Genomic DNA, 23438 nt, shown 5'->3' with positions numbered 1-23438 from the left:
GTAAATTCTGAGCGCACTTGGATATCTGAAAGCAGTCTTTATCTTTTCCCCTCCCAAGATATTTATTCTTTCTCTCAATCAGTCTTACTTGAAGCTCAAAAACATCAGTGGGAAGAACTTTATTAGCTTCAGCAGATTTTGTAATAGCTTGTTTATTTAATGTCTCTAAAGCTGATTTCTGGGAAATGAATGAATGAATGAATCTTGTTGCCAGAAGAATTTTCCAGGATTCTTAGCACATATAATGGTACTTCCTTTACTGAGTATTTTCCATGGGTTTTGGCTGAGACAATCTGTGTGAGCTCATTGAAATATAAAGGCATTTTCTTCCAAGCTTTTAAATAATCAGTTGGTTATAAATCCAACAATGTTTTTGCCTTTGAACTTCTGTGGTGGTCTTTGCTTAGCATGCGGTTTGAATGTCATAATGTATTTTCCAGACTGTCAATTTTATGATCAAAATACTGTCATCTTTTCTAAATGGCATGAGAGTTTGCAGAGGCCTCTACAGAGAAGCTTCTATCTTTTCACCTCTGCAATGCTTGCGGTAAATATTTTGCATTTTAAAACTACAGTCTTAATACACTGAAATAACTCTTTGTTGCTTCCCAAACTAGATTTCCGCAAGCAACAGTTGAACTATTAGAACCTTCAGAGCTAAATCTGTAGCTTTTGTTGCAGTTGTTCTTCCCCAAAATGCCTATTCACTATGGAGCATCTGGCCTTGTTAAAAATCAATTATTTCCTTCTCAGAGCCTAACATTATCTAATTGTAACGACAGTTGTACAAGTCTGAAACTGTAAAACATATATATCTTTTTGATTCCGTTCAGGGCTGGCACTGAATTTAGTTGCTATTTCACACTATTTTCCTCACAATACAAAAGTGCAAGATATTAATTAAAGGCCTTATTTTCACCTGTTTTGTGAATTGTAACTTGGTTGCAAAGAAATGGTCTGAGAGTATCAAAGGTGCCAGGAGTGATGGATGACTAACTAATTCATCCTCTGGAAATTCCTCCACTACTGTGGTGCTTATGATAGACTCCATATCCCTATATTAGGTGCATTGTTTCAATCAGCCTCTCAACCTCAGAAATTGTCGAGCTAGCCTCTATTGGGATAACATTTCAGCTCCCAAGCAAACATGGCAGGAAACCATCTTTACCAAATGCTAATGGGAGCTACTTGTGATCACATCCTACCTTAGCTACTTTAGTTTGCACTTTTAAGAAAAAAAATATTTGCTGGCTCATGTAATAATACCATTAGAAAGACTTCAATCAGGACATAAATGGCCTCTTGTTAGCATTCTCCTAAAGAACAGGTTCTTCTGCTTTCTTAAATATATTGGTCCTGACACTTGGTTTCCCAGGCTGAGAATGGGATTGTGGTTCAGAAATTGCCTCTGATTTCTTACAGCTTTGTGTATACACTAAAGAAATAAATTACCTGCTAATACTCAGTGCCTATCAGTGAGGACATTTTTCTTCAGGAATCCTCCCTCCTATATTTCGGCCATTTGTGATGTAAAAAAGAAAACAGTAGCAGTTGATGGCTGTGCCCCAGATATACAGCCATTTCTAAGGTTTTTGTCTTACTTTTCATGGGTACAAAGAACCTGAAAAGATCCTTCTGCTAAGAAAAACAAAGAGTGCAGATCGTCAGTGAGGGCAAGGCCAAGCCACACAGTTTTTGCATTTCCTCTCCGGCTGAAGGTGAAGGTCTGGAAGGTTTCCTGGGTGGTGGCACCAGTTCTGGTTGTTTGTCTGGGCCATTCTCAGAGCATTTTGTTGTGACCAAGTCAGATTGCCTGTTCTGAAAGTCTGAGGGCACAATCTATCCTGAGAGCACAATCTATCCTTCACATTCAGGAAATTACATGGCAGCTTAGACTCTACACAAAATGTCCCCACTGTTCCATAGTCATAGAGCTTAAGATGAAGTTATACAACCTCTGCAGTTCAGGAATATGCATATAACAACTAATCTGAAAATATTTCACAGCAGTTATCTCAGCTGTATTTCCTGCACCACTTCTGTGTATTTCCCTTAAGAGCACTATTGCAAAAGATATTTCTATAGTAGGTTTTTCACAGGTTCAAAATTCTGGGTTCCACTCAAGTGGCTGGATACACCTTTTGCTTAAACTGTGAAGGTCAGGCTGCTCGAGCATTCCTATTAATTTTCTGGAACAAGGCTTGCCCTCAGCTTGTTTTCATTCTTGATGTTTCAGGGGAGGAAGAATTTCTTAAACACTGATGAACATTGACAGCGTCCTTTCCTAACCTGAAATCTTCCAGAATAGTATAAATTCTTGCTCTTTCCTTTCCCTGGTGGAAAAGCTGTTGCTTCCAGACAAAAAGAGATGGTGCCTGAGAATCATCCCATTTAAAAATTAAAAAAAAAAAATAAAATAAAAAAAAATTGTCAGCACGGAAGCAGAAAACATGCTTATTTCCTAGTGGAAACAAGAAGCATTTCAAGGTCAGGAGGTCTGTGTGTGAATGCAAATTGAGATCATACTTAGTGGGAACCTTGAAGAAGCTTTTAAAAGCTGTAGCTCTTTTTTTTTTTCATAAATGAAATGATAGGGTAATTATATTTCAAACTATTTTGGCAAGAAACAGTGACATCGTCATCACTGAGTTCCTACATTCAGAAAATAAACTAACAAAGATTTGTTACTACAGAATTATTTTTCCAAGGCCCTCTATGCTGAGGGCATGCTTTCCACAAGGATTCTTATTCTCTCCGTGCCCATTGGAAAGCAGTTTCACCTCTTTATCTGTCCATCTCTCAGAGATGTCAGACCTTTGTACTTATCACTGGCTGCTGTGAAGATTAATTAATACTTACACCAAAAAAAAGGACGTCTGCCTGACCTTAGGCTCAGCAGGAAGGATAGCTGCAAATATTTTATTATTGTTTTGTGAAAAGTGGGCTAACCTGCTCCATTCCTGCCCAAATAATATAAGGTCAGAAACTGAGCAATCTGTCCAAAGGGAGGAATAACATGGTGAGAGGAGCAGCCACTTAGCAGCTCCTTTGGAAATATGAAAGAGCAGCTCCTTCGGAAATAGAATCTTCCTTGAGAACTGTATTTCCACAGCTACAGGAATAAATGATTACCACATGTGCTAACTCAACTTTAGCTGCTTTGAGAAATGGCAGTGCTGAGGGACTTCAGCACGCTCTAATACTGTGAGTTCCACCATGAGGGCTTGAGAGGACACATTGCCCAGACAGTGTCTGGAAACCTTTGAAACCTCCTCCCCACTGCTGTGACTAGTGCTTGCTGGCTATGGCAAGCACAGCTTGCCACCTCCCAGCAAACTTTGCAAATATAGCAAATGCCTTTAGGTTTGTTTGGCTGCAGGAGCCCAGCACACTGCACGGTTTGTGGTGCTCAGGGGCCTGTCTTTTGTCTCTCCCTTTACACCAGGCTTCTCTTAAAAGCCACCTTCAGGCCATGCAGTCTGGGCAAGTATTTCCAGAGTCACTAGACAGCAGGGAGCAAGCGAGCGATCCGGTGGTGATGCAGCCCGTCCTCAGCCGAGCTCCTCGTCTTGCTGGTCAAGCTCATCCCTCGCTGTCCCCTGACCGCATCAGCCTCCCCAGAATGCAGCACAGCACCTTCACCTGCCTGCACGGTTTGCTCCTCTCTGTCTTCCTCAGGCCCTCCATCAAATGCACAGTGGATATACTTCACATCACAGTTTCTGCGATAAATGCCATAAACTGATCTATATGTATATAAAATATGTATTATATAGTATTGTTCAAACACACATTCATATCTAGTTAGATATGAAACTAATCATAGTATTTGCTGCCTCAATAAACTATGGAACAGGATTGTAATATTCAAGTAAGGTATTAACAACAGTGAAATATTTATTCAGCTTTGATTTTGCATATACATACATTTTGGCCTCTGTATAATAAATTTCCACATACCCTAAATAAAAGTCATGTTATGATAGGATTTGGCAATTTGCTGAAGCAGACTTGAAAAAGCACCCACTCAGAACTGAACTCCAGTGTAAAATTCTGTTAGGAAAACTGCTTTGTATAGACCAAGATTTGAACAATATTTCTAAAACAAATAGAATGCTCTACAATAAATGAGAATATACACTGCCTTCCTTGATATACTAGTAGGCACCAAGAAAAGCAAAGTGGCCAGCTCAATCTTCCACAAATGTTACCTTTCACAGGGATACCTATCAACAAAAGAAAAGGTTATTTTTGCTCTAACATTTAAAGAACTGTAAAAACAGTAGCTAACCTAGTTCACATCCACCTATTAATTGGTGCAATTAGGAAAATTTAATTAATGGCTTCCCAAACGGGTTACCAGAAGACTGTCTCCTGCTGGATTGCTGAGCCCTTGCTCTGCAGCAACAAGTGTTGGTCACTTCACCAGCTGGGTATGTGGTTTGATAACATATGCCAGCTCATTTGTTTCCCCATGAATTCAGATGTTAAATTATTATTGCATTTCTTAGAAATATTGGTGGGCTGATCATAAAATACACTGTGTGAAAACATGCATTTGCAATTGTAATGTCAAAAATCAGCGCACTTCATCCTAAATTTTAGTAGCTTTGAATTTCTCCCTCAGTTTCTATACATGCAAGTAAGACCAGAAGACTGAAAAAAACTTGACTACCTCTGGATCTAATTCATTTCACATTGTATTTCATTATTTTTTAAACTATGGAAGTTCAGGTATTGGTGGTTTTCATTCATACAGATCAACTGTAAAAAGATTTTGAAAGGACCAGCCATGATTTTTTAAGGCAATATACTGTATATCACATGCGGTGGAGAGTGTCTATCACTGACCTTTAATACTTTTATTCCTCACGCACCTAAGCAGATGAGTTTCTGCTCTCTGTTTGGGACATTAGAGAATTAGGCTTAGTGAACAGGATTGGCCATCACTAGCAAAAGGCCCCGGGCTTTGCATTGATCTACCAGTGCTGGCCCCAGGACTTGTCTGGATTTGTCTAGGCTTTTTGTAGTTTTAGCAGTTGTCTAGCAGTCAGATCACTATTGCCTTTGGTTTAGCTGTGTGGAACTGAGGCGCAACATATACTGTTAATCAATTGGTGGTGATCTAACACAGAGTTATCCTGTGTAGAGTGAACTACCTCTGGTCCTTGAACAAAAATGTAGTGGGCAGGCAGCAGAGGCCCCAGGACCATAATCACAGTAATTATGGGGGTGCAGCCTCATGGAGGTAGATGATACCGGGAACAGAAAATCAAGAATAAACCAGTGCATTTTGAATAGACTTTTATGCTTTCATTAGACTAACAATACTTTTTTGTATCCACGTATAATCTGTGTTCCCTTTCTGTCACTAATATGTCCCTTGAAAGCATACACAGTGAACCGACCAACATAAAAAGAAATATTTTTTTAAAGGATGGTCAGAAAGAAAATTTAAAATAATCTGAAAAAGGAGAGCAAATCCAATTTTTTCGCCACATGAGGCAGAAAAATATAGGTATAGATTAGATATAGATGATACATAGATATAACCTGTAGGAAAAATAATTTGATGAAAATAAAAATTTACAAGGAGTTTATAGAAATGCATAGTTTTAGTTTAAAATCCTGATAGAGATGTATAAACGTCCTTCTTAATTAACTAAAAGTAAAACTTCTTCAACAAAATATTCTGTGAAATAATTATTAAAACTCTATTCAAATTCTGCTGGTTTTAGTCAGTTCTAAAGGCTGAGAGGCAACTGAGGCAGGTGAGCCAGCAGTGACCTCACCCAGCTCAATAAGGAGGTACACCTGGTTGCTCTCCTAAAGCAGATGAGGATGTGGGATACAGGCTGTTCATCTTTGCCTAAGCTCAGGTGCCAGATGCATTGCCCATTATGTGATAAAGGAAAGTATCTGTACCCAACAGTTGATGCTAGAAGCACTGTCTCCATAAGGGAAATAGGTGCTGGAAAAGACCAGAGGTGGAAAAAAGAGGAAAAAGATAATTCATTTTTAAATACAGCACTTGACAAATAGCAACAATTATGTTTACCTGCTTTTGATGACTGCTTTGAAATCCCAAGGCATTATGTTGTAATACTATTAGGGAAACAGGATTAATGTGGGTGTATTATACTAATATCTGATAAATATCATTATTCAAGGCTGAAACAAAGAGTTAATAATATTTAATCTCATAATAATAATATTTAATCTCAAAAATATTTAGTCTCATAAATCTCACTGTGCTTCCTTCCTCAGTATGAAAAATAAGATAAGTTTATTCAATTCAGGATAATGCAGATGAATTAAAAAAACCTTGAGCTGGATTTGCCAGTTTACTAAAGGAACAGAGAATGTGTTGATATTCTCCTATTCCTTCCTGGCCATGTGTTTAAACATGGACCAGTCTGGGATCCTCTGCTCCCTCTCCAGTTTCCACATGTTTCACTGGAAGCTTTACCAGTGCTGTTCCAGTTCTTTCATTTTACAATGCTCAGTGATTCAAAGCAAATTAAATGAAGCTCTGTAATCCTTCAGTCAAAAGACCTGCCTGAGTCAAGAGAAGCAGGTATTTTGAACAGAAGTGATCTCTTATTCCCAGCGGATTCACAGGCCACCTTTGCAGAAAGTGCAGTTTGACCCCTCAGAGCTCTGCCCGGGCAGGTGTGAAGGGAGCAAGGCTGCCCAGGCTCAACACTGGTGCCAGGCACCACCACATCTTAGATTTACAGTTTTATACTCTGATTCCTACCTAGGAAGATAATTGGCTCGCAGGGAAGTGTCTGAAACCAATAACAGGCATTCTGAAGTGTGACTACAATTTGAATGCTAATGACACTTTCTAATGAATAATCTGTACTGTAAAATGAAAGCTGATAAGTATTAGACATGTTTCCAGTATCTGCATGCTTTGTAAGCACAAAACGTGTATCAGAATTCTCATCAGGGTGCATGGTAGACACAAACATGTAATGATAAATGCCAGTAGATTTAATTAATTGAAAATCCTGTTATTTTCATACTGAATACAGAATTATCTATTTTGGAAAATATTGTTGCTTCTTAGATAATAAAAAATATGAACTGAGTACGCAGCAGCACAGTATGATCCAATAGAAGCATTTGATGGAATATAACGTCAACTATAAAGACACTTCAGTTTGTGATTAATCACTTTATTTGTACACAGCAAATTATATACTCATGCAAATTATATTTAAGAAAAGTTATACACAAAAACAGCAGATCACTATTTGTTTATTTGGTTTGTAGAAATAAAATATGCTCAAACCTCACAGATCACCTTCAGTAGCTCTGAATAATTCTGCCCTATTGAGTGTTTTGTAATTGCAGTCTCCCCTGGCCCCTGTGTCAGCAGTGCCATTTCTTGACATCTTCCCTGTCATTCTCATGCTTTCAATCATGTCAGAAGGTATGGTTAGAAATAGCCTTTCTATGTGGCCTCATGCACTTCCCTTTCATTTTCTCATATAATATCTGAATCATGTAAAATAAACGTGTATCTAGCCTTTTCATCATTACTTTTAGCCATTCGTCTTCAATGATAGCTGCTTCTCATTCAAACATATATTTTTCTTGCCATTTCTATTTCCTTTACCTGTAAACATGTGCCTAGGCTGTTGCTTGTTCTTGAAGTTCTCTAAATCGAGCACTGAATTTGTTCAGCAAATAGCAGCAGATTTTTTACATAGCACCATAATGCTGATAACAAGTAACAGTAATTCTGCATTTTGTTTTGGTTTGCAATTTTACATTATAGCATTACTGCACTGTCAGACACTTTTCTACTATCTTCCCTTTTTGAAAGCAACAGTCCAAATTTGTAACCTTCTGGAAGACAAGCCCAGACATTACGATCACACAAGGTGAAAGTTTGACCTGAAACAAATGGTCCTATTCCTACTGGGTTTCTAGGATTAAAGGGAAGCGAAAAAATTGTAGCCCCCTTTTTGATACAACTTGGAAGATAGAGAGGTTGAGAGAATCTGACTTGCATTATGCTAGCCAGGTCTCAGAAAGAACGGTCTCCAAACCCAGGTTACCCACATCTGACTTGCTACAGTACAGTCTGACCAAACCAGGTACAGGTGAGACACTGACAAAAAAAAAAGCCATATTTGTGCTACAATGTACTTGGAGACAGATAAAGGGCAGTATAAAAACACGGATGTCTAGTAAACTCCATATATAAGCCCTCAAACTGGCTTTTAGAACAGAGTTATACCAACAATGTGATGGAAACATAACATAGAATCATACAATCATAGAATGGTTTGGCTTGGAAGGGACCTTTAAAGCTCATCTGGTGCAACACCCCTGCAATGAGCAGGGACATCTTCAACTAGATCAGGTTGGTCAACAGTGACCTCAAATCTATTGTCTCAGAAAAGGTGCCATATAACTCTCATAACCAAAACCAACAGAACTGGCACTGGCACACTGAAAGTGACTCCAGCTTCTGCATGCCAAGTAAAGAGTTTTGTGCATCATTGACCCAGCATATACTTACAACTTGTATTCCCAGCTGTATTTTTCTTAAAATATTATGAAACTGTCTATCTCCCAATTTCTGCTCTCAGGGACACTAACTTGAGCAACACCATAGCCATAAGGGGAATCACACCTGTAAATCACATTTGTGAAACAACTAAGATGTTTCTTCTGAAAAAACGTACAGACTGCATTTTCAGAATACCTCGAAGACCATCTCATGTTTGAGAATGTGCCTTTATAAGAACTGTTGCTGTACAAGAAAATTCCAGGTCCCTGTTACAGGACTTTGGTTGCCCTTTGCCAGAATCACCTCCGTTTGTGTAAAATTAACACCAAAGGCCCTGCTACTGCATAAGTTTTGAAATCTGGAACACAATTGGTGAACAATCTTGAGTTCGCTTTTCAGACAATGCCTTAGATGGTTTATCCACTGCCACAGTGGAGTATCAGGAACCAAAGCCATTAGAACATTGCACCTGGAAGGTCCCAACGACAATTTCTTTTCAAGTGGCATCAAGTTCCAAACAGCAATTTCCTTTGTATTTACTGAGTTTATTTTTAATTAAATGAACAGATTTTCTATACCTGATAGCAGGCTGAGTCTGTGTTTCTCTTGCATGTTACTAGACAACTGTATGAACCTCCTTCTGTGCACTTTAAAATCAAAAGTCTATTCAGTTTTTCTATCTCTTGTTCAATTAGCTACACTCGCTCCAGTCATTAAATCTGATCTTGAGTGAATGGGCTCTTCACATGAATGCTATTTTATTCACTAGTTTTAATTACTTTAAATCTTTAATTTATGACTGATTTATATTCTAGTGTATCATATGCTTCATTTCTTGGATGAAGAAATTCCATTTAAAACTTTAATTTACATAGACAGGTATGGGTAAAAAATATTGAGATTCACAGGTCTGTATAAGAAGAAAAAGAAAGAAAAGCTGTATTGCTTTAGCAATTGTGTACAGATTCACCACAGAGAAAGTCCCAAAACATGAGCAAAACTGTACTTCAGAAAAGTACTGCAGATACAGAATGTCAGAAAACAAGATTGAGATCTCCTGCCAAAAAAAAAATGAGTACTTCGGCAGTAATCCAAACGGCACAAATTCTAATAGTCAACCTGTCAAATCTGAACAATAAGAAACATTTTTTTTTTATTTAGGAGTTCTTCCTCCTAACCAGATTTAATCAAGCCTTCTCTATTAGCATAATTTCTTTAAAGAGCTAAGGAAAATGCATTGCCATTTTCAATCTTTCATCTTACATTAATAAATTGCTTCTATTAAGTGTCTCTTTACAGTGCTATGTAAGAAATTTTGTCTTTAAGAAAGCATAAAAGCTCTTTGAAAGCTCGTCCTTGCTAGCAAAATTAAAGACTTTCTTCTGAGCCAGTGGGAATGTGCTTCTCTCCATGAACTGTGTCTAGTGGGAGGAACCCAAGTCTAAAGCCGTAGTAGTGTATAAAATTATGGTGCTATGGGAGACAACTCCCTCTTCTTCTGTTGCACAATATTTTAGGCAGGAATGGCTGGCCCTCCTGTTCTGCTGCTTTACCTCCACAGCCTGACTTCTTTGCACATTCTGATGGCAAACAAAAGACTGACAGCCCCATGCAACACCTCTTTCCAGTTGTACTGGTGCCCTGCCGATTTTCTGTTGGAGTTCACATGTCGAGGACAGAGCATGTTACAAGATCAAATGCAAAACAGGCTGAAATAAAAACTGCATGAAAAGGCTAAGAGGACTTACTGGTACGTGGTTGGACTGACATTGATGCGGCGTGGGTGACTTCCTGACTCGAACTTGCTTGCAAGGGTGACATTGTTCCCAAAGAGACAATAACGTGGCATTCTTACACCAACGACGCCAGCCAGCACTGATCCTGAGTGAATGCCTATCCTCATCTGGAAAAACACAAAATCCACGTCAGTCCACCTCTCTTGTGCTGCCCACAGTAATTTCATCAGCACTTATTTACAAGCCAGTCAATGCAACCCTTTCAAAGAAATAAAAACCAAAGAAGAGTGAAGTGGAAGAAAACCGGCTCTCCCATTCCTCTAGCTTAAATCAGATATAGTTGAAAAAAAGAACAACAAAAATATGGTTACTTCTTTGCTAAAACTATTTTCTTCTGTGCATGTTTGCTGGAAACTATGACTCCATAAGTGAGCAATATTAGTGCATATTAGTGAGGTGAGCACCTGCCCTCAGCAAATGATGAGCAGAAAGTCTCGTTCACACAAAAGCAAGTTGTGTGAATCCTGTCAACTTTCAATAAATAATAAAAAACTCATTTACGATGTCTTGTTTTTGTGAGATAGGAGAAGGATTAGTTATTTTGTAAACAATTTTAAGAACAGAGCTAATGCTACCTATTTGTTCACTACTACTCTCCATATTTATTTAAGTATGACAAATAAACCGCTTGCTGTGACCTCTTCTAAGGTACATTCAGTCACATATGAAGGCCAGATTGAAACTCTAGGAGAAAGCACCAGCTTTGTTTTGCTGTTGGAAACTACAGATCAGAGTACACATTACAGTGGAAGGAAAATCAGTAGCAAAATATACTAAGAAAATAAAATTTACTTTTGCAATGTATGCAGTGAAAGATGCTTCCTTTTATGTGCCCACATAGTTTTTATCTTTCAGTGCTTCATTGACAGGGGACTTCCAAAAATTTCCAAATCTATCAGGATTTCCAAATTCTCAGTAGCAAAAGTTTAGGCTCTTTTGAAGAAGCAAAAACTCAATCACACTGTAAATGTTTTCAAGATATTTTATAATGATTGTCTCAAATAGACACTGGGGAAAGGGTCTTTGTGGTTATGACTTTTCTGCTCATGCCAAGGAAACCAGCTGCAGATGTTACACTGTCAGACTTGCTGAAAAGAACAGAAGCTGATATACCACCTTTAATATCAAATATTTTCCTTTGCAAGGTTACATGAACGAAGCTAAAGCCACTCCAACTTCCATGGGAAAACTGAGGGTGGAAGCAAAACTAAATGGATATTTAAAATTTCACTCAGGAGGACATAGATTATAATAGGTCTTCTGTGAACAGCTTGACTTGCAGAAGGGATTAAACAGAAGAAGAAAAGAAACAGCTCTTTTATTTGCTGTAGTGCGTATCTAAAGAGATTTTTAAAACCCTTGGTTTGGCTGAGTACATAATGTGTTTTGTTAAAAGAACATACTCCTACAATAAAAAAGGTAGATGTTTACACAAACACATGTTAAACTACATAGAGCTACTGACAAGAGTGTCAAAAACCAGTTTTCACTAGATGCAAGAAATTTCATGCAGGTTTTCTCATTAAACCACACAGAGAAATTACACCAAGAATGGCTTGCAACAGAGGTCTAGTTATGATTCGTTATATAGTTCTCGACAAGAAAAAGCCCGCAACACTGACGCTATTGCCATGAAGTATTCCTTATATCAAGAATAACCATCATATTGGTCACATATTACTTTCTAGTGAAATATGCTTTTCATAAAAATGCATTTTCAATATTTTATTTTATCTGCAGATAAGTTATTCTGGCTTTTTCCTCATTGTGTTGAAAAGTGTTGTGTCATCCGTTTAAGGTGTGTTTGTTTGGTTGGTTTTTGTTTTGTTTTTGGGGGTTTTTTGTTGTTTTGTTTTGTGTTTTTTGGTGTTGTTTTGTTTGGGTTTTTTTTTAATCAAAGGAAAAAGAAGTGTGATCAAATTATTGCAACCAGACACTTATTGGGGCACAACAACATCTCACATTAACTTTGCAGCAAATCTGCCTACAGAACTTGACTTGGAACAATAATAACATTTATACATATGTAGTTACAGTTCCCAAGCTATATTGTATCTGCAGTCCGTATCAGTGCTTTCCCAGAACAATTACCACTAAACATTATCAATAACATATGAAATGCAAATTGGGTGGCAACATCAGGATGTATTATTTTTCTATTCATTTATGTCCTTTAAATATATCTGTAATTATATGTATGTTAACTATCTTATACTTAAACTGAGCATTTTTAGTAAAACGTATGCTCTCCATCTGTGCTGACTGTTCCTTTATCTGTCCTTAATTATTCAAGTAATGATAAAAGGGCAGCATATAACTAAGACTGAATGTTCAGAGGCATGATGCATAGAAATGGAAAGACAGCCCTTTTTGAAACTATCACAAAGAGAAAACAATTGTGAAAAAAAAATCAGAAAATGCTGAAATCCCACAGTTAAGGAACAGGGAAGGGATGGACAAAGGCAAAAAAACATTTCTAGAGCAGAATATTAGAAGGCACAATGGGGAATGAAATATGACCAGGTGTGAAAAAGAGCAAGAGACCTGTAAGAGGCCTTTTAGATAAAGAGGAAGGAATTGAACTTGCTGCAAGGGAAAGATTTAGAGTAGAAAATGACAGGGAGAAGAAAGATTAATTAATTTGATCTTTGCAGCAGCTGTGGTAAGGGTGAGGTGGAGATAAGCTGATATGAGTGTCAGGGGTGCTAAAGAAAAGCAGCCTGTATTGATGGATAGAGGACAAGAGGAAAGACATATCTATGTGGAAAGGAAAAGAAGCTTCCAAAAATTTTAAAGAAAATGCAGTAGTATTAGGATATTGGCTACAGGATAAGGCACAGGGAGCAGAAAACGCTGATACCTGAGTGACAGGAAGGATAGTGGTTTAGTTTAATAGTGATAGATAAAGAAGGTTCATAAGGAAAGATATGGAGCACTGGAGCTGCGGCCATTGTCTGATGAGAAAACATGCCAGAAGTGGTTATCAATGAGAACTGATAGTCCAGAAGGGAATGAGAGAGAAAAGTCAAGAACAAACAGGAATAGGGATGATCACCATAAAAATACTCTGGATTTCCAGACTGAACATTCTGTGGATGTGTTTTTCTGACATATTGAATCTTAAACATGTTGTGTGTTACCTGTTTACACGTCCTCATCGTCAAAGCATGATTGTTCTTTTCATAAGCAAAAGTGCTGGGTTTTGGTTTGGTTTTTACCTGCTGTGCAGTTTCCATCACTTCCAATAGCTCCAATGCCTTCTTAGGCACCATACTGAAAACTGTACTCTTTCATCAAAATAAAACCTATTTCAAGTGAGATAAAAGTAAATGCAACATTGTAAACTCAGAACCCATCTACACTCGCTTCATGGTGAAAAGGCACAAATATTTTATGAAAAGTAAATGAATGCAGTGGCATGCCTGAAGTAAAATTCATCACTGCTAATTTATTCCTTAATAGCTTTTTCCGTTAATCAGTACATTCGCAATAAGCAAATCCAGTAATTTTCTTTATGTTGAAAGCTCTTGAGCTTTTTCTCTTTTGAAAACCTGTTGAAAAATGCATTCTTCTTTCCCTCTCCTAATTTCCCCGAATAATTTTGGAGGAAAAAAATCTCTAACATTAAAATGGAAGTGAAAAGACACTATTCTACAGTTTTAGAAGTAGTACTTGTCTCCCCAACAATGTTTTATAAAACCTTGTCAAATCTAAGATTTTGACCAATGTATGTTTGCAGGTTGACAACCAAAAGAACACAATAAACTCCATATTTCCCTTCAATCAAAACTGGAACGTTGCATTACAAAACTTAAAAATATTTCCTGTATTAGTTAGACCACACGATAGTGGTTCAAACTGTAATGATTCCTGAAAGGAAAATTGTTTATTTAATTATTCTTCAAGCTTCTCATGTACATGGTGCTGTGCATAAGTATCTGCAATCTTGGTTAAGGGCTTGTAAATTTATTTTTAAAAGCATAATCTGTGCTTAATTCAGAAGAGCAAGGAGACATCAGAGACATCTTTCCTTACAGGTGACAGCATGAAAAATTGCATAAGGACATGACAATGAAGAATGACTTCTGAGTTGAAAAGGCTGTGGACAGTATTGAAAGGCAAAGCATGAGAAAGAAAAGTCTGTGGATACCTTTCTCTTTGTCTGCCAGTAAAGAGTAGTTGATGTTATAACCAGCAAGCAGATTTTCCAATTCAAACCAAATGTACACGGAACCTGTCTTCAGATAGGCACAGGGCAAAAATACATGCTCATTTCCAAAATTCTCCCTCTCCAACCAGTAATTTTTAGTTCAGGGATTTCTGGAGGCAAAAGAAATCCTTTCTGTAGAGGAAAGGTGTTTGTTGTTCACAGCTCCTCCTCAAATATGAATTATGATAATATTTAATGGGAGTGGTAGCTGTATACATTCTTTCGACCACACTCACACAGAGAAGGACCTTAATAAACACTCTGAAAAAATTTATTCCTATGCTAGAAAGAGAAGTCTCAGATTGCCTCACAGGTTAACTGTATCCAGAAGGACTCAAAATTCATTTTCACAGCACTGCCTGCCTCACACAGACCCTCAGCTGAAGAAGTGAGGGCAGGCTGGGAAGTAGGTGACACAGTTTGGAAAGCAACCACGAGCAGAAATAATCCCACGTTCAGCCAGCCTGGAGCATTTCAAGCCTTAATAATGTGACTGACTGGCTGCTGCTCAAGACTTCATGCCGAGCTGGTAGCAGAGCTCAGGGCTGATACGAGGCAGTAGATATAAGCAAATATTTCCAGGTACATGGATGTCTCAAGCCAGAAAAGCATTTAAATACAATAGGATGTATTGTATTGGATCTGCTGGATCGGGACTTTCAATATCAGTTTCAATAATGTACGTGGATATCTGTACATTACCATTTCTCAGACAAATAAAGCACTTTCTGCCCTAATATACTGACTGATATTCTGTTTCAGTAAGGACCTTCTCCTTTCTGTCCTTGCAGTCCCCTTCAGAAAGGAGAAAGTCACCTCTCAGTGTCTTAGCTATTAATTTGTGGCACACTGCCAGATCTTTTCAAATAGAATGTGCCAAATTCTTTGAGACATTTATCTGCTCTAATATTCTGTAGCAGCTACTACGACAGTGCTATCTCTGAATCTCAACGCATGCTTTCCACAGGGATATTTGTTTGTAAAATGTATTAAAGCAAAATGGACTCTACAGAGCTCAGAGCTCTAAAATCGGGGCCACACAATGGTGAGTCAATGTGTCTTTCTGCTCCTTCAAAGAACCGCAAGTTGACAGGACAGACAGCTATGCCCTGACATATGCTTTAGTGTGTGGGCTATCTGTATTCTTAGATAGATTTATAAATATCACAGTGTCTTTCTGGAAAGGGACATATGACAGTACAGCTCACTACAAAATTGTTGCCAAGGAACAGACCTGCTCAGAGGAAAAATTTAGATCACTTTGAATTTCACAAGGTGTTCTATAGAACTAAACTACAGGATATATTTTCCCCATATTTGAACAACATTTGGAAAAATGAATACTTAGCTTTTTTCTAATGAGAATTTCCCGTATTTCTTACTCATAGACTTAGTATTATTCAACCTTCAAGCAAAATACACATAAAATTATACAAAGATAATGAAAAATACAGTAACAAACTAATAAAGACTGAATTCCTTGGGATCAATAAATCCATTTTAAATAGATATTCAGTAAAGCAATTATGCAGTTTGTGTAAAAATTAGATTACATTATAACCAATGTGATGCACAGTATCTGTGTACATCCCTGAAGTAAGGTCTTGGCATACAGTCGTCTCTATTGATTGTGGAACAAGCAGCTATGAAGCATTTGTACATAAAGAAGCCCCAGACTTGAAGGATGAAATTCTTTTTCTCTTTCCACTTAAGTTCTTCCACTATGATCTAAGTTAGCCCTGCTTTGAATAGTGATTGAATCAGATGACCTCCCAAGGTTCCTTGCAACTTAATTTATTCCATTATTCTATATTTCATATCCTATAATGAAAAATTATGCCCCTATGCATCTTCATCAGCAGTAAGAAGTAGAATTAGATGAAGTAAAAATCAAAATCAAAGACTCAGACCAGTTTGGGGGGCTCATTAATTCTAGCACCAAAGGAAAATTTATATTGGGGCAAGGTTTTTTGGGCCAAATTCTGTCCTTAGGCATCACATGAATTCATTATGGCATTGCCCAGGGTCTAAGTTTGAAGAGGATATGCAGCATCTGTAAGAAAACATCTGACCTGAAATTATTCACTAGGCAGGAGCGGAATAGCCATGTAAATAAGAATTTCTAGAGTTGCTGAACAGAAGAATAAGTCTTGTATCCTTTCCCTAAGAGTCCAAAGAAAAGACATTAATGTGCTTCTTCATAAGCTGCTTGTCCCTCACCAATAAAATGTTGCATTTCATTGCTGATATAGCATTTAATCAAAAACATTCTTTATCGTTTTCTTTCAATAGTAATTTCCACATCAGGAATTTAATTACTATGTGAATCTGTGTGTTCAGGCACTTAAAAATGAGCTAATCATTCAAGCAAGCCCACATAGCAGTGGAGGATTTTTCCCAACCTCCTCTCCACTAACACCCAAAAAAGAAAAAGAATCATCAGAAAGTTCTGTTTGATCCTTAGTGTAGGAGGACATCTTTGTCTCACAGTACCATCATATGACATATACTGAATGGATTGGGTGATATTTTAACAAGGATAAATGACACATGCTCAAAATATTTAAGGGAACAAAAAAACTGTATGCTAAAAAAATTTAAAAAGTTGGGCATAAGGGTTTAACCTTAAGAAACAGTCTTCAATACTTTTGTTAATTTAGTCATTTATGGTAGATTTCAACCAATATTCAAGCACCTGGAAGTTAGACAGCTCAGTTAAGTTAGATTTCTAGACTTCTCCTAAACCAAGGAGGTAAATAACCTCAAGGCTGCAATTCTTCACATTCCAAAACTGGCACCTAGGCTGATCAATCACTCCTGAAAGTATCTAACTCTCTCGATGGAACAGAGAAGGACATTTAACAGTGAGTTTAGCCTGGACACCTCAGGCACAGAAAGCTAGAGGTAGGTGGCAAGGCTAACACATTTTAATCTTTGTTTAAAATGAGCTACACTCCTGTGCATAAATGATCAAAACACAGGTGTTGATGGATAGGACCCCATCAGAAGATCATTCTATTTGTAGGACTGCAGAAATTTCATCAGTTATTTTAACATAATGGTCTTTGAATCTAGCTTGCAATATTTGAAATTGTAAAGTGAAGTGACCTTTCAATGACAAAGACATGCTTTGCCTTTTCATCTTAACAGGTGAAATTCACTTCGATCTGCTTTCAGAAGAGCTTAGAACTAATCAACAAGGATCTCTTGCAAAACACCTTTAAAATTTGCAGAAAACATTGATGTATAAGAATCTTACAGCTTTACCCTTAGAAGCAAACTTATCTAGCTTCTGTACAACAGTGACATATCAGTATCAAGATTGTTCCCAAAGGCTCCTACACTGTTCAAGCAACCTCAGTTGTTGCCTATGTCAGCTGAGCCTTTACTATTGCAAGGTGTTTTAGCACTTTTGGCACAAAGACATTTTAACTTACATTTTAAGTCTGTCATTTCTACTGGATCCCTCAGCTTCTTGCCATCAGCACCAAGGCAAACATAATCAAGATAAAAAATTGATTAATCCCCCTCCTCCATATGGACAGAGTAGACACAACAAAAAAAAAAAAAAAAAAAAAGAAAGAAATCAGTGGGCTAGGTTTTGCAAATATGCCTGTTCACAAGTTGGAAAAAGTGGAGAGACTAGCACCTCTCAATCTAACGAACAATATATCTAATTAAATGTAGACAAATACTGGAAACTAGTCAACATGTGCCCTCTTTTGAAATACAGTAAATCAAGGAATGACAACATGGAAAGATTAAGGGCTGAGAATATCCCAAGCTGTGCATAAGGAATGCTTAGTGTTGCAAGTTACAATAGCTAAAAAATATTTTGCTTCCTTGTGAAGAAACTTAGGGCACTGCCATCATCATAGAGAGAGAATTGAATACTAAATGTCCACCATGACCTCTCTTTCTCATGTTTAACTGAAGGATAAATTAGTTTGTAAAGCACCAAAAGTTTCCATATGACAGTTGAGGTGTCCAGATACTCTATATCACATATGTTTCTATAGACTTAACACAGGACAATGTAAGAGCTAGATGACAACAATGATTTTTGACCCTTCTCTTAAGGCTGGAGAAAGTCTCAACAGCTGGTAGGTAATGATTAACGCAACAGGCAACAGTAATTGTATACAGAGAAAAGAGGCTCTGTGATTGCACAGATCCTACAAACAAGAGTCTAAAACTTCACCTTGGCTATAACTGGGAGGGAGTTTATTAACACTCCTTATTGGCCATGGTACTTCACCATTACAGAGCTTCAGATTAATGCAGGGAAAGTGAATTTCTTCCTCAGTGAAATCAAAACACACATTCACTTATAGGGATCTTTTTTAAGTCTTTCAGACAGGCAAATCGACCTAGTTGAGAAAAACTACTTCATACAACAGAGGGAATGAGCATGAAGAGAAACGGTGCTGTTCTGCACTGAACTGAGGAGTTTAGCAAAGCATTCACAGACTCTCATGATTCGTGTACAGCCAGCACTTCAGCAACTCAGCCAGACTTCCATGACAGCACAAAACATATATAACAAAAGCCAGCATCAGAACTCAGAGTATTCTGTACAGCTCTGTTACCTCCACTGAAAATCTAGGTTAAAAAAAAAGAAAATTTGAAATAAAATTGTTAATGAAATAAATGAAAAAACTCTATAACTCATGTAAAATGAAACATTTTCTATTCCTAAATTTAAGCTGCAAATCTACAAACCATGTCTGATTATTATTGCATGACTGGTGTACCACAAATGAAACGAGATACTATTATACTGTTTGCTTCAACTGTTCAGATAAAATTGTTAACTGCACTGCAATTTCAAGAAGAATTTTTAGGATACATTTGAATGTTCAAATGTTTTTATGACTAGAAGTATTTCAACCTCCTTTTCAAAGCAGTTAGCAAGTGAAGACCTGATGATGTCAAGAATATGACAAAATCCAAACAGCTGGAGACAAATTGCTCTCAGATCAAGGTGAATCACTTACAGGAAGGAAAGATTCAATGTTCTGTCTAATGGCTTTCCTTCACTTCATTCAGTGATTCCCCCCCCCCAGAGACACACTGATAAAGAACAAAGCAGGGCAACACATACATCTGTTTTTAGCTTGTGGATTCTATAAAATATCATAATCATAATACATATAACAATTTAATTGTTATATATTATGCATTTTGCAAATACAAACACTCAATAAGTTAAAACACTTAGCCAAGAAGACCTCTGCCCATCTACAGAAGCTTCTATCAACTACATTATTTTTCAACAATCCGCAAATAAATAGACACACAAATAAAAGCATATTTGTGCTTTTATTTGTGTGAAAGAGAAAGACCAAAAAAAGAAAGACAAAGAGACTTTAAGCCTCAATTATCCTTGCAAGTTCCTTTGTAAAATCACTAGACAAACACTAATTTAGTTTTGGATGGAGTAGCAGATGATGGCATGGCATATCTATAACTTCATTGTCACTGCTGCCCAGGCAAACTTTAATGCCTCTAATTGGGTGAATTTGGCAGCTGAAGGACACAGATGATGCTGAGCCCTGGATTTTGCTTATCCAGCATTATCATTACTTGTTTCTTTGCTGCTGTTGCTCTTCTCTGATTTTGCTTCATTTAGGATTTTTCAAGTCAACCTCCCCACCCAAAGCCATCTCTCTTGGTTCAATCTTTGTAGCTGACAGATCCTTTACTTTTTAGTTCCATTCTTTACTTCTTTCCTCCCAAATGCATGCAAGATGTGTTTTCTTGGAAAGAGCCCCTTTATTCTCTGGTGCCCCATATTTTTCACACCCTATGTACATGTCATATTTGTAACTGGTGTAACTGAGAAACAAGAGTAAAACACAAAAATTCTTCTTCCACAAAGAAAAACAGCAACCAACTGAGCAATCCTTCTCTCTTCAATTGCTAACCAAAAATAAAACATATTTGTCTTTAAAAAATAATTCAATTTTTATTAAATGATATATAATCAAGTCAATGTGAGAAAAGCAGAAAGAAGCAGGAACCATTCGAATCACCTGAAATAGAGTGTTTTCCCACAGTAGGAAAACAGAGGAAAAAAGAATGAGTAGAAAAGTGACTTTTACATTAATTGGTTTGTTAAAATGAACACTAAAATTTCTGACGATAATATTGAGTTTTTTGTAAGATAGTATATATTTAATAGGCCATCTGCAGATAGCATGCAGCCAAGACAAGCAAACAAATTATCTACCAAACTTTGCTAATAAAATAAGAGTTCTTTTCAAATCAATAAACAACAGAAATGGCACTAGAAAGCTAAATATAGCTATGATGATCTACAGGAGAAAAGAAATAATTTTTCTTTCTAGTATTGCTTCAAAGTCTATCTTCTAGTCTTAATAAATTAAAGGAAAACAGTTGGAGAGAAAGAAACCATTAGACATTTCAGAGACTCTGGCTGTGGTTTTGTGAAGAATAAATCATGTCAATTTAATCATTTTTATTTCTATTTAACTTGAGTTGAAATTAAGTGGATAAATGAAATAAAGTACATGAAATACGCCTGAACTTCATCCCGCTTGTACTTGTGCCGACTAAATAAAAATAAATTATGCTGAATTTTATTTACTGTGTTAGTTAATGATCTGCAATAAACAACACACATTTGAAGTTCACTGATCATACAAACTGAATGCATCTGGAAATATACTCCAAACTAAAAATACACAATTCATGAGAGAAAACTGGAAAATTCTATGTAACGTCTCCTGAGTAAAGATCACAATGAAGCTGAATTAACATGCAATCTGGTCACAAAAGAAAGAAAAATAAAAGTAATTTGGGGCTATGAGCATCATATGAAACTCTCAAACAGTTCCTTCCTGCAGAATTCTAGCTCAACCACACAAAGGATATTAAGTTAAAATGTAGGTACTGTCAAAAGGAGTGATTTCTGAAAAGATCAACAATCTGTTCAGATCCATGAAATGTTTTGTTTAAGGGGGAAAACTAAAAAACCACAAATATTCACAGCTTGGCTAAGTGTTGCTCAATAGGGAGAACATGATAATCATCTACAAATATCTACAAGGTGTTAATGTCAAAGAGGGAGATATGGCAGATGGGGACACAATTAGAAACAATAAAATGGAAATGAAGACAGATGAATATCCAGCTTCCCTAGGCCTAAACAGACTATATTAATGGCAGTGACAGACTCATGAGGTAAGTGTACTAAGCTACATCATATAGGTATTTTCTTTAAGGCACTCATAAAACACTTGAAAACACATCTTAAGGATGTTGACAGGAAGATGGACAGGACGTTTTAATATATGTATGTCTTTTTAAACTCTAACATCATACTCTGTATAAGGACACCTTATTAGCTGGTGGTGATACATTTGAAGGTTTCAAATGACTGCCTAAAAGTCTGTCTTCCTGTCATCCTTAAAAAGAGATGGAGTAGGAGAAATATTTTTTAAAATCCTGAAACTACTTAAAGAAACAGAATTTTGAACTTCAGTTTTAAATTAATTGTAATTCAGTTCACATTCTCTTTAGAATTTCACTTAAACTTTGTCCAAAAACTTGGGCTGAACTAGGGTTTAGCATTTTCAAAAGACATGTAAAAGAACTTGAAAATCTCCTTTTTCTTCTTGAACAAATCTAGGAAAAACAAGTCAGCACCCTGCACCTAGTACAAGCCACACTCAAAAGTAATTGAAAACAGTCACTGAGATAGACATCTATTTGTATGGTAACAGAATCTGTGAGAACAGAAAGAGGAATACATTGCTTTTGAGGAAAGAAAGCTGTCATCTTTAGCAGAATCCAGGTTGGAAAACATTAATTAAGAAATAATGATTTAAGTATTTTGGAAAGCAGATGAGACCAGGATCCCAAACTCAGGAGCATCAGCAGAACCAGGTCTCACAGGATTTGTACCTTCTCAGATCCTCACTGGGCAAAAGGGTTGGCTCCAGAGACATGAGGGAGCATCTGAGCTGTGCCTAAGAGCCTGGGAGCACAGCACGGAGACTTGAGGCCTCCAGCTTCCTCATATGAACAGAGGATTTGTAGACTGCAGATCTGATAGGGATGAAACCCTAGAAATCATGTGGTCTCCATTGGACATCAAGCCAGCTGTCATAGTTCTTAAAACCTGCATATCTGGAAAACATCTTTGGTATCATAAAATTAAAAACCTGTTTTGGCAGAAAACTTCTGATCAGATCAGGGTATAAGACTAATCTAGTTACTAGAGATAAAAATGGAGAGTAGAGAAACTATGTCGAACCATTTTTACTTACAACGTAAGTTTGGATTTTCAACTTTCTTTTAAAATAATAGCATTATGATCTATGCCTAATGACATACTTTGCAGTATTGAGTACATCATGCATAGAAAATCAGCACAATCTTGACAGGGAGACAAAGTAAAATTATTTTTTTTAGACAGTCATGCTTCAGGAATGTGACTGTCAGTTCTGTTAATACACTGCAATCATATATTGAACTAGTCATGTTATTTTGCCATTGGTCTGTTGCTCATCACAGATGATCACAGTTAATCTTCATGTGGATAGCTATCAAAATAAACCCTGTCACAAGAAATACTCTGGCAGTTCTATGTTCAGGCTCCGTGAGGATGAGAGAAAGGATCACCTCACTAGAGGGCAGCAAGGTCCAAAGCAAAATGAGGCTATGTCCTACAGTGGTTTTTGTTCAAAGAAATAGTGCCGTTTTGAAGCACATGCCCCAGTTGTCCCCACTTACTCTACATTGCTTCACTTTAAAAAGCAGGTTTGGAGTGCATGAACTAGACACCTGTCAGACGAAACTGAAGCAGCAGCTGTGCTGAAGATATACACCAAAGTCAGGACAGACTTTTATGGGCACATCAGGGTCCAAATCAACA

The 23438-nt window shown here is 37.1% G+C and overlaps 1 protein-coding gene across 1 annotated transcript in view; it reads right to left on the bottom strand.

The window, feature by feature from the left end:
* Positions 1 to 23438, bottom strand: part of GUCY1A2 (guanylate cyclase 1 soluble subunit alpha 2) — a 163906-nt gene that overhangs the window by 18954 nt on the left and 121514 nt on the right. Inside the window, exon 7 of the mRNA XM_082043437.1 lies at positions 10279 to 10433. Coding sequence (XP_081899563.1) covers positions 10279 to 10433 — 155 coding nt within the window. The remainder of the gene's footprint in view (positions 1 to 10278; positions 10434 to 23438) is intronic.

This window comes from Streptopelia decaocto (genome assembly GCF_964273445.1).
Source record: "Streptopelia decaocto genome assembly, chromosome: 1".
NCBI classification, from domain to species: Eukaryota; Metazoa; Chordata; class Aves; order Columbiformes; family Columbidae; genus Streptopelia; species Streptopelia decaocto.
The sequence above is the reverse complement of the archived record's forward strand: the minus strand, read 5'-3'. Positions and strand labels throughout refer to the sequence as shown.